The sequence below is a fragment of the Diadema antillarum genome, unplaced genomic scaffold, assembly GCF_040938485.1.
Source record: "Diadema antillarum isolate AM-2024a unplaced genomic scaffold, OU_Dant_1.0 seq00001041_RagTag, whole genome shotgun sequence".
Lineage (NCBI taxonomy): Eukaryota > Metazoa > Echinodermata > Echinoidea > Diadematoida > Diadematidae > Diadema > Diadema antillarum.
Genome location: NW_027271872.1, coordinates 880,077 through 894,697, shown reverse-complemented (window position 1 = coordinate 894,697; position 14,621 = coordinate 880,077). Strand labels below are relative to the sequence as shown.

Below are 14,621 nucleotides of genomic sequence, written 5' to 3'. Positions count from 1 at the left end.
ACAGGCTTCTAAAGGAGTCAAGGATGTTTTTTGAAAAAACAAACCCACTTTTGGTTTTTCCAAGTATTCTAATCAATTGTAAGCAAGTTCTGTTTGGATTGGGTGGATTTAAGCTCGCCCTCCTGTTGTAATTTTGGTCATAGCTATCTTCAGTGATCGTCTTGCACAACTTGAATGCCGCAACATCTGGCCCAAATTCCTCATACTGATTGTATGGCAATTAAACTGACTGTTTACTATATGTAGTACTTGTCATGTTAGGCACTTGGCCACTTGGTAGGAAAAGTATAATTTTATGATTTACTTCCAATATTGTACCATGTTTACTAGTGTACCATGTTAAGAACAGTATTATGTGTTTTGTAATGACGTTGCAATTTATTCCTAATAAAATGTTTTATCAAATGTTGAATTTTTCATTGTCTTGTTTTCTTTTGTTTGCGTGCTTGTTTGTTTGTTCGTTTGTTTGTTTTATGCTCTAGCATTCACTTGAAAGAAAATACTACACTGTACAGTGTACACTTTATGTACAAGTTACAGTACTGGGGGGAAAAGGTAAAGTTACAAGATAAACACACAGGCTCATACAGTATGTACTGTACACACAGTGAAAACTTGATAGAAAGAGATCTGATACAACATAGCACCTGATACTGTACTGTATAACAAACTAGCTTCTGTACATGTAGTCCCCAAGAAAAATGTTGCTTTACAGTGGACTCCCGTTAAATTTCTTTTGTTACGTCGAAATTTCATTATTACCGAACAAACAAACAATACAAAAACATTGAGCCAATAATTTTTACGACCTGGATTTTTATTTTGTTTTATACAACACCTATTTAGAATGTAACTATCCGATTGGTCGATTGCCCATCACATGACATTTAGGGAAACGTTCTATTGCACGCTCTGGCTGTCTACGTCTCTGCTGTGCAATTTTAGTTTGACCAAAATGTTCTATTGCACGCGCTCTGATGTCACAATAAACAAACATGTGCCGCGCGCACTCAACAATTACAAGCGCGCTTACAAGCGCATACTTTTGTCACTCATTTTTGTAAACAACTTTGTTTCGCATAGCGCATGTACGTACGTACACATATATACAGTGACTGCGACTGTGAGGCTACTCATTCGTCTTTCACGGAAAATGGTTGCCATTTCTGTGCTAAATTCAAGAATCTGTGAGTACCAAATCTGTTGACGTTCGAGGTGTTGTATAAAACAAATAGTGTATGGTCTTTACTCATGCAATGGAACGAGATTTCGCACTCGGTGAAAGATGAGGCGCACCATTCAACTCGGCTTCGCCTCGTTGAATAGAGCGCCTCTATCTTTCACCTCGTGCGAAATCTTGTACCATTACACTCGTGACCATTCACTATTTGTATAATAATGTGTTCGTTATAACGGTAGTGCACTGTATTTTGTATTGTTTATTGTCAACTGATAAAACAAAATATCTGATACTGTACAACAAACAAAATTTTATGGTCCCAATAAAGACCTCATTATAAACGAGTGTCCACTGTATGTAGTTTTACATTCACACATCTGAATCAATTTATCACACACACACACACACACACACACACACACACACACACACATCGATTCAATTAAGTAAACCTTCTCTCACCACACTACTGTATTGTACCTGTACTGTTAAAGGGATGGTATAGTACATGTATTGGTTTTTAACTTTCTGTGAGATGATCAAGAAACCACTTAGTAATACAGAGCATAGCAATAAGAGGAATTCAAGTTTATATGATGAAAATCGGTTTTGGAATGGCTGAGACATCCAAAAACAAAGTAAAACTAGAAAAGCACTCCGAGAGCGCAGACCTCCGCCAAGCAGTTACTTTCCATCGATGATCTTGCTCTTCCATATGGAGATCAGTGATTTCCACCCACTGAAAAATTGCCCGAGATCCCCAATATAGAAGCCTTTGTTACGTCATAAACCCTCAGATGCGCGGCGTGCCTCACCCTAGCAGAAACTAGGGCACACACTTTAGTATGCTACGCGCATGCAAACCTCAAATACGCCCAGCCTGAACTCCCAAGTTTATTGACTCTACCTGCCAAAATATCAAAAATCCTTCATAAATTCCCTAAAAATTCTTGGATCATTACCAAAAGTTAATCGTTTGGTACTTGTGTCATTCTCAACCTTTCCTGCAAGTTTTATCCCAATCCATTCAATACTTTTTGAGTTATTTTGCGCACAGACAAACGAACGAACGAACAAACGAACGAACGAACAAACCAACGGTAATGAAAACATAACCTCCTCCCTTGGCGGAGGTAACAAAGAGATCCTTATAAAAGGTGGGTCCCATCTTTCTATTGAGGATTGCTCTGTTTTGGATATCTCAGCCATTTCAAAATCAATTTTCATCACATAAATGTTGAATCCCTCTTGGAATTAAAATGTACGTGCTCTTTTATGTTTCATGAAGGTTTTTTGTAAATCAGAATTCTCACCAAAAAATGTTAGAAACCTGAAGTTGGTTCTCAACCAAATCTATACGACCCCTTTGAAGGCATCTAAACTGTAAATACAAATGTATTACAGCTAGTGTATTTCCATTATAACAAACATGGTTAAAAAAAAACCAAAAAAAACCACCAAAAAACAAAACTCATTACAATGAAGTAAAAATTCAGGTCTCAAAGTTATCATCTATCATATGTGTATCTTAATGTACATGTACTTTACTGTTCGGTTGTAATGAAATTTTGATACTGCATAGTGTACCTACATAATGGAAACTGCCAGCCCTGAGGATATTGTTACTGTATATGCCGAATATTTCACGAGGTTTTTATTTTCGCGAATCTCGTGAGTCAGCTGCTATTTGCGAAATTAAAGACATGCGAAAATATTGACTCTAATGCCAACATGAATGTGACGTATGGCATGCGTATACATTTCTCCATTCAGTACAGGACTCCATGATCGCGAATCTAACCACTCCTGAAATTGTCGGGAAGTCCCGATTCGCGAAAATTTAGACTCGCGAAATATATGGCGTGTACAGTATACTGTAATGGGTGTGCACTGTATCATCTTATGTCTTTCACAACTTTGGTACAAATGTACTGAGTACTTGTCGGATTTTATTCACATTGAATGATTTTTTAAAATCTTATACATTGTATATTTCAATCAAAATATTGTTATGTCATTGAGGCAAGTCTTGAATATTGTTTTCTCTGTATTCTGTGAAATCACCTTGTTCATTTTCGAGAAACACAGACTAAGAGGTTATACCATCATTGATTAAACACCCTATTAGTATAACATGCTGTATCTTAAAATGTAGAAGTCCCACTTTTATTATTGTGAACACATAAACATGAACAATGTATTCAACAAAAACACTTGATTTGTTTGGCATTGTGCAGTCACAATGTAAAGACATGTGCACATTGCAAATTCTATTAAAGAGACATACAAATCAAAAAACAGAAACACATTGATCATCCTTCTTGCTTCTCCCTCATTCTCTATTGTCCAATCCATCTTTAACAACTTAATAATGTTAAAATCAATATGTAAAAACCATAATGACTTTGTTCAGTCAACCTTGCCTCCATGCCTGAGCTAATCTATTTGGACTGAAGAAATAGCTTCGACTTAGAGAAAATTCGACTTAAATGAGGGATTAAAATCAACAGAATATAAATAGATGACTTAAAAAGACATTCGACTTGAGCGATTATTCGACTTTTGCGAGGTCGACTTAAGCAAGGCTGATTGTAATTCAAGTTTCTTTTCATGACTTCTCTTTTTTTTTCTTTACAGCCATAAGAAGATATCTTACAGCATGTGTCCAAGTAGGTTTAACAAAACAAAAAACGTTCATAAAACTGACAATTTATTGTGCATTACATTGTATATTGTAAATTGTATGATCACATAGGATAATAGTATGCCTACTGTCCGAAACTGACTTAAGTCATATTTAAGCGCCTTCTTCCATGTACATATTCATTAATAATGATGAAGTTACCTGGCTCTCTGATGTGAACCAAAAATATAAAGTTGGCAATTTGAAGAGTTTGACTGCAAAAATGAAATAACTCCATTCTTGTTAATTTGAGATATTTGCTATTAAAATTGCTAAAAACAAAGAAAGAAAAATTGTATCGGATATTCTTAATCATACCTTCAAAAATGATCCTTGTTTGCGTAACAAGGTTTTATTTTGCTTGATCTGACGATGAAATTACAATGTACTTTAAAATTTTTTAAACGGTGTTATAACCCATTTTGCAATCAAATTCTTCATTTCAAGAAGCTGATATTTACTTTGGAATGTTTAAATAGCTTTCAGATAACATTGCTGACAATCAGAGATGTACACATCTTTACATTCACAAGAGATGGGTGCTTCAATTTCATGCAGTGGATTAAGGACTTAACACACAGGCTGCACGAAACTGCCAGAACATTTTACTGTAAAAGTGGAAATTTTTGTGGTGTGGAAATTTGAGCGCATTTCGCATGACCAGATAACGAGCGCAAAAATAAAAGCATGCCAATATTTTCGCTTGTTGTATTTGCCACTATGTAATGTCTCAATTCTGCTGAAATAAAAACATGCAAAATAGATCTTACTCGGCAGAGTGCGAAAAACTACTTGCGTGAAAAATATCCACTTTTACAGTACATGTTACCTGTAACTACACAAGCCTTTTAAAGTCACCAAACACCAACTTTCTGGGCCATGTATTACAAAGCATTGTTATCAATCATAACTCTCCAAAACAATAGCAACTCTGCGACTGATTTCAATCCTGACTTTAAAGCAAAAATTAATTGCAATTGATATTATCATTGAGTCAAATGATTGCAAATATGTCAAAGGTTGCCATTTATTCTAAATCAATTGCAGGAAATAAAAAATGAGTTGCAAATTTTAAATTGCTTTTGAATTTGCAATTAATGAGTCTTTTTTCCCATCAAAGACGGTATCATCTGATAGAGGAAATATGACTCTTTACCACTGAGGGAATTTCAAGTCAACTGGGAATTCAGATTTGTAATACATGTACAAAATTACCAAACTTTGGTACATGTATAATATGTGCCAGTGATTTATCATGGGTGAATGAATGAGTGCCCTTGGTAAGCATTACAGAAGGGCATACATAATCTTTTCCTCTCAAAATGTGAAGAATCTATATCTTTTCCTCATTAACGTTCACAATTTCCATTACAACTATGATTGAAGCAGATAGAGAAAGGACTCACAGTACAGCATAGGTGGGACTAAACTCTGATCATTGCAAGATGATATTCTACGATACCCCATAATGAATATGAAAAAAAAAAAAAAGGCATTTTGATTTTCCTTTCAAACTAGTTTTTATCACAGGTAATGTTTGATTTAGGTGTACAGTTCTTTCCCCCTGTGGCATGGAAAAATATCAAATTCAACACCACAAGAAAACAAGGTCTTGACTACAGTGTTGTAACAATAGCAATTCTGCGCGTCAAAACAAGCAAGTCCAGTTTGTGAAGCAGTACGAACTTACTGTAAAACCAGAACCATTTGTGACATGAAACTTACATGAATCAGAGCTTATGGCCTCATCCCCAGCACAAAATTTTCATGAGTTGTCAATAGCACCAAGGAGGTTGAAGAGATGGAGTAACAACAGAGTTATTCCCTTTGATCTATGTTCGAAGCCGCCGCTCAAAAATATTTGAAGCATGTGCCAAAGAGGATCTGCCGCGCCGATATGAAGACAATTGACTCGTGTCTCATTGCATAATCACCAGCCACTTTCAAAGGAAGATATGTCTTTGTGATGGTAATTACTTTTCGCTATCCCTTCTTATGAAAGCTAGGTGGTACAGACACGAGGATGCGCGAACAGAAATTGAGGAAAAAATGCTGAAATGAAGATGAAAATTACTCGACTGGGCATACGCGGGCACTAATCTGATATATCTATCAATAAAGAATTATACTTGAAGATTATTGCATGTTAGTTTCATTTGGGGAAATTAAGTCGAAAAGTGATAAAACCAGCTTTCCAGGATGGTACAGTTTTAAACATTTTCACATAATACAGCTCTGATTTACACTTTTGCACAAATTTCTGAACGGAATTGACTTTTGTTTTACATGCTTTATTATTGAGTGAAATTTCATTTCATTTAATAAATGAATAAGCAAAATATGGCCAACATTATGATAACGTTCAAAATGAATCGTCAGATTGCTCAGCAAGACGGCGGCTTGGAACATCGATCATCAAAGGCACAAGTGCACCTGTGGAATTCTTTTGTACATCAATAGAAATTTGACAACTGTTTGAATAATTACAGCGAGTTGGAACTCCATGTATAAAACCTCCTTGATAGCACTCAATGCATTGTGTAGAAAAATCCTTTTATGTGCATTTAACCTCTGCGAATCTGGGCTCCGTGCAAAATTTGCAATACTTTCATGCATTAAAAAAAAAAAAAAAATTGCGGTTTTACTGTACTTAGCTGGAAGAACACTTGGGCTTGAATCGTAAATAACCGGAGAAAAAAATCTAAAGCAACTGTGAAGCCTGATGTATCTCTCTTCAAGTGACTACAGTATTGCCACACAACAGCCTAAAATCTTCTCTCAGAAAACACGGTACTGTTCTCACAAGTATGGTTGCTCAGGTGTCTGTTTGCAACGGTTGATGGTAACGTTTTGCAAGCTCACCCACCAGAAAGGATTCGTAGCTGTCGAGCTCTTTGCGCAGGTCTGGAGGCTGGCCGCGAGTTTTAGTGTTGAAGAGACGAATGACGTTGACCGCCCTGAAGGCTTCTTCAATGGTTGGAGAATCCTGAGTCGTGTTCCATTCAAACTCGCCATCATCTGAATCTCCATTCACAGAGGGCTGAGTGCCCCAGTGGCTCTGCCTTTGGCGACACTCACCATCATTGTCCACTACGACGTACTCCTCCAAGGGTGGAAGACAGGGATGCAAGTTGGACAACTTGTCCCACAAAATTCTGAAGTCCCTGAACTGTGCTTCCTTCTTATCAAATTTGGGGTCCACAGGGGGAGCTTCTGCATCTCGTGCAGCAGGGGCTGTGGCTGCAAATCCGGCATTTCCGAAGGCCTCAATGATTGCCTGGGTGCTGATTTTGGCCCAAGAAGACCTAAGGGCAAGGACTGCATCAAGGAGGTCCCAATGGAAATGTGTCTTGCTCTCTGCAGCCACAAGGAGTCTGGAAGAAAGAATGAGCCTGTAATTCAGCTTCAGCAAGTGAATTATTCCCTTGTTCATTGGCAGAAAATCAGCCGTCAGGCAGTCTGGCAGTAGGACCAATTCAATGTTCTGGAGTTCTTCTTCCATATGCACTGGACAAGAGGCCAACACCATGGCAATTTTGCGGTCCTGGATACCCATAGCACTGTCTATTTTGTACAGCCACTCTCGGAAGAAGGTCTTAGTCATGACACCTCTCTGGTATGCCTTGTAATCTACGGGAAGAGATTGTACATTCCTGAATGAAGAGGGGCTAAGCGTTTGCCCGATGACATACAGTGGCACCTTGTCAGTGCCAGCCATGTTTGCACACATTAGAATAGTGATGTGCTTTCTGTCTTTCCTGTTGCCATCGGGACTCCTCTTGCGATTACAGTACTTCCCTGGTAGCAGTTTCCAATAGAGACAAGTCTCCTCGCAACAGTAGATATCAGGTGGTTTGTAACGTTTGAATAAGTCCTTGAGGACTTCTTCATTCCAAGCAATGACATCATCGTCCTTGCTTTCGTCTTCTGTGCTTGCACTGCTTGGGGTTGAGATATCATATCTTTTCATAAAGCGTTTAACCCACGCTGGGCTAGGCCAAGTCTTGTGTCCAAACTCCTGTGCGAAGACCTTGGCCTGGGCCAGCAGTGCTTCGCCTTGTGGGGACGCACCTGTGAACAACTCCTGCTGGCGGACCCACATTATAAGGACTTCAGCTACGTCATCATACACCCCACTTTTCACCCTCTTTCGGGTCCCTTTCCATGCCTCATCAGTATTTTCAAAGGTCTTGATTATTTTGTCCCTCTTCTTGATAATATCTGCCAGGGAACTTTGTTTCAGATCAAATTTGGCTGCAACATCCTTCCTCTTTGCATTGGGGTTTGCCTCCATGAATTTTATGATGTCATATTTCTCCTTATAAGACCTTGACGTGATCCGTCTGGTAGCCATCTCGGCTCTCACTGTTTAATACTTTGGAAGTAAAATTCAGTATGGCTGAAGAAACAGATTTTCTTGTCAATTCTGTGTATTATCACTAAACCACACCTATGTTAGTAATTTGCAAAATGTCTATTCCCAAAGGGGGAGGGATATCTCCTAGAGTCCACTGACTATGGGGCCCCTTATGTCCTTGCCTTGGGCCTGATTTTGTACTCTTATGACTCACGGTTGATTTCAGAGTCTTTTATTTAGCCTTTAGAACAATGAAGCTCTAAACTATCACAATGTCTCAAACATCAGTACAGAAAGAATATTACAGAACTTTTGCACATCTCTTGCACTCTTTGGGACCAGATCCTGCTTCAGAGCAAAACAAATCAAACTCGAATAGACACCCAGATATAATATCAAAGAAGGAAAGGCACAATATACAGATAAACGAATATTCAACACACTTCAATTAAAACATGATCACGATAAACTCTCTTTCTGTGTAGACGGCAACTCGGTGGAATACTTTGTGCTCTGATGATCTGTTCAATTTGTGGCAACTTTCAACCCCCTTCTTCCCGTTGGGATGATCTACCACTGGTTCTCTGGCTGAGAGTCAATCCCTCTTCTGAGCTCGGGTGGGATTGTACTGCAACAGGCGATACATTGACACGATGCCGAAGAGTAGAGTGAAGATGAACCACTTAGTCCGAGCTGATCCTGAGATTCCTTTCATCCTGTGGAAAATAAAACGACACAAATAACCAGCCATCATGAAGCAGGTTATTCTATAGACTGCAGAACCCTGAGGCTACAAGATGTTAAGTTTTTATGTCACCTATAAAATAGAGATACATGTACTACTAGTACTTGAAACAATTCTGATGGCAAGACTTCAGATGTATGACAAGTGAAGATAGTTTTGTCTGAATTTCACATATACTGAAAGTGTCTATAAAAAAATGCGCTGAATGTAATATGAGAACTTTTATACCAGTAGTGTAACCATCCTACTTATGAATCCCTCCATTACAACAGTAGGGGCATGAAGTTTGGGGAAAGGATCAGAAAATGAATTAAACCTTTGTAATTTCTTTTATGCAACACATTACTGGCAATTCTCAAGAATACATGAATACGTCACATGTGGAGATAAAGCTCACTCATGCACACACACACACACACACACACAGAAACGCAAACACACTGTACATAAGGTGTAATAATTTGGTTGTGATATCCTTCTCCATGTGGGGATTCGTCTCCATGAATATATGGCATATACAGTATTTCATTAAATACAACCTTGTTCAGTCATACTTCTGGGCCATCTTAACCTTCAACATATACTTTGGAAGTATGTGAATAAACATACACACTGTACACATCACAATAAAATCATATGTGACCCTGCACCTCAAAACAAACAAAAAGTCGCCAGACATGAATTTTTAGTTAAGACCATATTATGAGAGAGCAGACTTTAAGCTTTAAAATGATGTATAACTCAAATCAAATGGACTCTCCTAACCTATCTAAATATTGGAAAGAAAGCACAAACTCAGGAAAAGTGTGAACTGAGAAAAGAGGCTCTGAAGTACAATGTCTATTCAAACGCTTAATCTTTACCAAACCGTGCTGGCTGTGCGATGAATGGGACAAAAAACAGGAAGTAAACCAGCAGAGTTACAACAATGAAGGGATTATCAGATTAAACTGAAATTAAGCATACCTCATTAACACATTCTGTCCATAAATAATGCCAACTTTCAAAGCACTAGCACTATCCTTTCAAAAGTTATAAGAGTTGAAAATGAAGAGTGTGGACAAGGTTTCTCAGAAATGAAAAAGGGATTCTAAAGCCACACCTAATCACACTATTCTACCAAAAATGTTCGAGATAAACTGCTAAAAAAACACACTTTCCTGCCCGTTTTAAGATACCAAATTTTAGCATAATGTAAAAGAAGACGCGCTCTTTCAGAAAATATGAAAAAGTCAAGTTTGGCTAGGTTGACCCATTTCACTTATTTTCAGTCCTCACGCAAAATCAGTGTGTGCGACTTTATGTTCGTTTTGAGGTGCATGGTCACATATATTGCTTCTTACCCTGCCAAGTAGTAGGCATAGCAACCTTCCAGGACATGCATAAATATTGCTGTATAGCATCTATAGAGAAAAGGAGAAAGAATAATTTGAGCACTTAAAAGCATAAAACTATCAAATACAAACCACACAAAATTCAAAATGAGTGGTTGAATTGTAAGAAATGTTGATAGTTGAATCATGTCCCACATGATCAAAGTACATTGTACATGTATTTAGGAGCATTACAAGAAATACAAAACAAAGAATATTCATAAATTATCACTTACATTGTACCTTCAGAGAAAATTCATTATCATACTTGTTGAAAATTTGTCATTTATGGAAACATACTGGTTTCACTTTAAGATAAGGATGACATGAGTAGAAAAACCAATACTCTGAAAAACACAAAATATAATACATGTACACTGTATACAAAACAAGGATGAGGACATAGCAGGCTCATATATCCCAATTACATGGCAGTGTAATTGCCTTACAATACCACTTGCTCAACAACTTCACCTCTATAGAATCTGACTGCTTTCTTCTTTTGATCTGCTTCCTTTGAGCACCAAATCATACATTCTGATGTGAAGCTGCTATATTTATCATTATTTTTCATTGTGATTTTGTATGAATTTTGAAAACAGTCTTATGCATCACCTCAATATCACTATAGATTCTGAAACTGTGTACACAGTATGATCAATTTACAAATGTAGGTAAAAAGCATTCTGCATCCTTGAGGCTCTGTTAAAATAATATGAAGTCCAAAGGAAGAGATTTTGCTCACATTGCTCGCATCACAACCGGTTGTTTGTAGGCCAGGAAGTACGCCAACTCACTGATAGGACCCAGGTAGTCATATGGCACAATATCTCGTTTGAAAGTACACAGCTGCAGAAATAATATAGGGGGTTTAAAAGTGAAACTGATCAACATGGCCATTGTTCATGTTTCTACACTGATCTTGTCTGTATGCATGCACCCTGCTTTGAATCATTTACATCACTTCACTCTTTTGTCGTAAGGATGCTTCAATGTTCAACTCAAAATTCCTACAGTGCTGTAAATCTAAGCACAAGATGACTTTCATACAAAGACAAAAACATATTTTCTGGCTAGAGAAGAAAACATGGACATAAAAACACTCGTACTTAGTAGTAGTAGAAGTAGTAGTAGTAGTGTTAGTATGAGTATTTGTGATCAGATTATTCTATATCGCTGGTTATTTTTAAAAATGGCATCTGGTCAGGTGATAGACCAATAAATATGCCTAGCTTGTTCGATGGTCTAGGTGCTCGACAAGACAGGTGCATACAGGTACAACTACAAAATTATACAACATAAGTACACTCAGGCAAGGGTCTAGACTAGTAACTTATAATAGTAAATTTAGGCCCTAACTGGTGGGAATGGTAATCTGAGGATCTGAGCTGAATTAAGTTTAAATTAATTCAACAAAAATTTACAAACATATCTGCCCAACCGTCGCTTAGCTTACCGCAGTTAGAAGGAGACCTAATGTAACTGCAATCATACCAATTACATTCGGATATACAAAGTAGTTTGTCTGCTTTACTGACGGCATTTTGTCGATCAATTTGTTGGTGGACTTTTCGGAGTAAGAACTTATCAAGTAGAACTCACGGCAAATGAAATACGTCGGACTGAGAGAGAGAGACGTGGTACCGTGAAGCGTACAGGTGGGTCGATCTAGGTCCGTGGCTTCTGACCGAACAGCACGGGGCACCGTCCTCCACGCCGGAAATTTCAATGAAATGCTAGCCTACGTGTACGTACTGTACTTGTTGCTTGTACACAAAAGCTGCTCTTATTGCAGTGAGCACGCCTGTTCTCCACCGCACACTAAGCTTTGTATCTAAAGTGCCCGCGAAAAGGCTATCTTTCTATGTCCGTTTGATTAAGAAATGATAAATAAGAAAAGGAAAAGAAATTTAAAGTGCAGTGTTTTAGGCGTAAATATTCTAAAGAGAATGGAAAAAGCCACTAAACACAAAACAACACCAACAACAACATTTGATTGTTTTTGTTTTATGTCTAATCATATCAAAGTTGTGCTTTCTTCTCCTCCTCCTCTTCCTCCTCCTCCTCCTCCTCCTTCTTCTTCTTCTTGTAAATCGCATTGCCCTTTTTCATGTCAATTTTTTTTCCATTTTTTTCAATTTTTTTTTTTCGTTAACCCTTCATTTTCCCACCCCTCCGGCGCTTCCCTGTAAAAAAAAAAAAAAAAAAAAGAAAGAAAAAGAAAAAGAAAAAAGAAGATAATACTCCCATAATTATACTTTAAAGTATCCATTGTCAATCATTATTGCCTACTTTATGCAGGACATTCTGTCTACAGGCACAAAATTAAGAAATATCTGAAGAATAGGCCCTACCGGATGTCGTGACTACTGAGCCATAAAAAAAAAGAAAAGAAGAGAAAATGATTAACAAGGAGGATCTATAATACAAACCGTCTTCTCCTCGACCGACAATCAATTCCGTGAAAAAAAAAAAGCGAAAAAAAGTTTGATTTCAATATAAAGTGTTACGATATCAATAAGCCTTTACAATATTCAAGCAAGCAAAAAAGATGCTGATTCTTTTTGGACATTGTAAAGCTCAGTTTTAGTTGAGATGGGGCTTCCTGAGGTTTTATCTTTTATGAAATAATGTGAAAGCATACAAGTATAAACATTTGACAGAGCAAACAATCATGTAAGGAAATCAAAGTTTGTTTTAAATAAAAGAATTCGGTTTTGAAATGGCTGAAATGATTTTATAAAGGTGCAAAGTCCTAATGAGAGTTGACCAGAACTTTCAGGACCAGTTTGTTTTCGGATATTCAGCCGTTTCAAAAGCGATTTTCACTGAAACTTTGAATTCCTCATAGAATTGTATGTGTCTTATACGAGTGGTTTCTCATTATCTTTAGGCTTATACCAAAATGTTAAAAATCTGAAGCCCCGTCTCAAATTATACCTTTAAAGGGTGTGTACAGTTCTGGTCGAGGTGAAGATTTATAGCTTTTAACGTTTTGCGAGATATTCAGAAGATGTCAAAGAGCATGTAATTCTCAGGGGTATCGAAAGTTTATTTGACGAAAATCGGTTTTGAAGTGACCGATATATCCAAAAACAAGGTGAAACAAAGAGATCCTAATAAAGTTGTGGCCTGTAGTCTTTTATTATTTTCACTTTATTGGATATCTCAGCCATTTGAAAACCAATTTTCATCAAATAAACATTGAATCCATCATAAAATGACATGCTCTTTCATAACTATTATTTCATAAGAGGTTTCTCATTATCTCACTTAGGAATGTAAAAAACATGAATCCCCAGCTCAACCAGTACTGTATTATACAGCCCCTTCAAGTTCACTTATAGTGGCACTTCTGTTAAAAAAAAAAAAAAAAAGTTTGTCAGTTAAGAACATGTAGTAGATAGAATTATGCCCGCCTGCATGGATAGCAACAACTGATATAAATTGCTCAAGATAATATCTGGACACTACTGGTGCTCGGTGACCAGGAGCTACTGAGCTGTATGGGGCAAGAAATTTCCAGAATTTAAAGGGTTTCTTTAGTGGTCAGATATCGGACACTATAGATTCAAAATGGATCAGATCATGATTTTGATTATTTCAGATAACTGCGTTTCTTGTTCGGGCCACAATTGAATTCATTATATAAGGTCTTATGTGGCCTGAGAACCACCTGAGAGAGAGAGAGAGAGAGGGGGGGGGGGGCGGAGGGGGAAGGGGAGAAAAGTTATACATCGGTCAGAGCCTGAATATATGCAACAAAGCTGAGGGGAAATATTGCCCTTCATTAACCAATCTGATACTAAATTAAAGCCCTAATAGGCATGTGCCTACAATTAACACAAGACACTCAAACTTACAAAGACATACTGTATTAGGTTTCACACTAGACTCCAAACTTCCAGTCTTGACTGATTTTTTCTTGAGTCCTAGAAATTCAATATTGTTTTGTTGATTCATCTTTACTTATATGTGCCAAATGCATATTCATTTATGTATTCATCATAATCTTTATATGTGCACTTGATCCAATAATCACTTGATCTATTCATTCATTCAATCTATCAGACAGTCTTTGTTTGTTTGATTTTCTGTTTGTTTGTTAATGTTGTTGTTTTGTGCTTGTTTGTTTGTTGTTGTTGTTCTTTTTTTTTGGGGGGGGGATTGGTTTTCCAAAAGAAAGTGCTTGGATGTCAAAACGTATACTACATTTTAAGTAAGTATACACAAAAATGCATGATATTGTGTAAAATATATCTTCCCTTTATTTTTAGGTGTGT

The 14,621-nt window shown here is 37.3% G+C and overlaps 2 protein-coding genes across 2 annotated transcripts; both read right to left on the bottom strand.

Moving 5' to 3' along the window:
• Nucleotides 1-5,185: 5,185 nt before the first annotated feature.
• On the bottom strand, nucleotides 5,186-8,556 carry LOC139743003 (tigger transposable element-derived protein 4-like). Its single transcript, XM_071653510.1, has one exon. It carries the CDS (start codon nucleotides 8,215-8,217, stop codon nucleotides 6,679-6,681), a length of 1,539 nt encoding a protein of 512 aa, XP_071509611.1. The 5' UTR covers nucleotides 8,218-8,556; the 3' UTR covers nucleotides 5,186-6,678.
• A 79-nt stretch (nucleotides 8,557-8,635) lies between these two features.
• On the bottom strand, nucleotides 8,636-11,969 carry LOC139743002 (transmembrane protein 254-like). The gene is made up of 4 exons (XM_071653509.1): nucleotides 11,795-11,969; nucleotides 11,084-11,187; nucleotides 10,309-10,368; nucleotides 8,636-8,936 (listed from the first exon to the last, which is right to left on the bottom strand). Exons 1-4 carry the CDS (start codon nucleotides 11,879-11,881, stop codon nucleotides 8,816-8,818), a joined length of 372 nt encoding a protein of 123 aa, XP_071509610.1. The 5' UTR covers nucleotides 11,882-11,969; the 3' UTR covers nucleotides 8,636-8,815.
• Nucleotides 11,970-14,621: the final 2,652 nt, after the last annotated feature.

Coding starts and splice junctions, on each gene's coding strand:
- LOC139743003 (XM_071653510.1), bottom strand. CDS start 8,217: ATGGCTACCAGACGGATCACGTCAAGGTCTTATAAGGAGAAATATGAC.
- LOC139743002 (XM_071653509.1), bottom strand. CDS start 11,881: ATGCCGTCAGTAAAGCAGACAAACTACTTTGTATATCCGAATGTAATT. Junction 11,188..11,794: donor TAGGTCTCCTTCTAACTGCG/GTAAGCTAAGCG, acceptor TTATTTCTGCAG/CTGTGTACTTTCAAACGAGA. Junction 8,937..10,308: donor TATGCCTACTACTTGGCAGG/GTAAGAAGCAAT, acceptor TATTTTCCACAG/GATGAAAGGAATCTCAGGAT.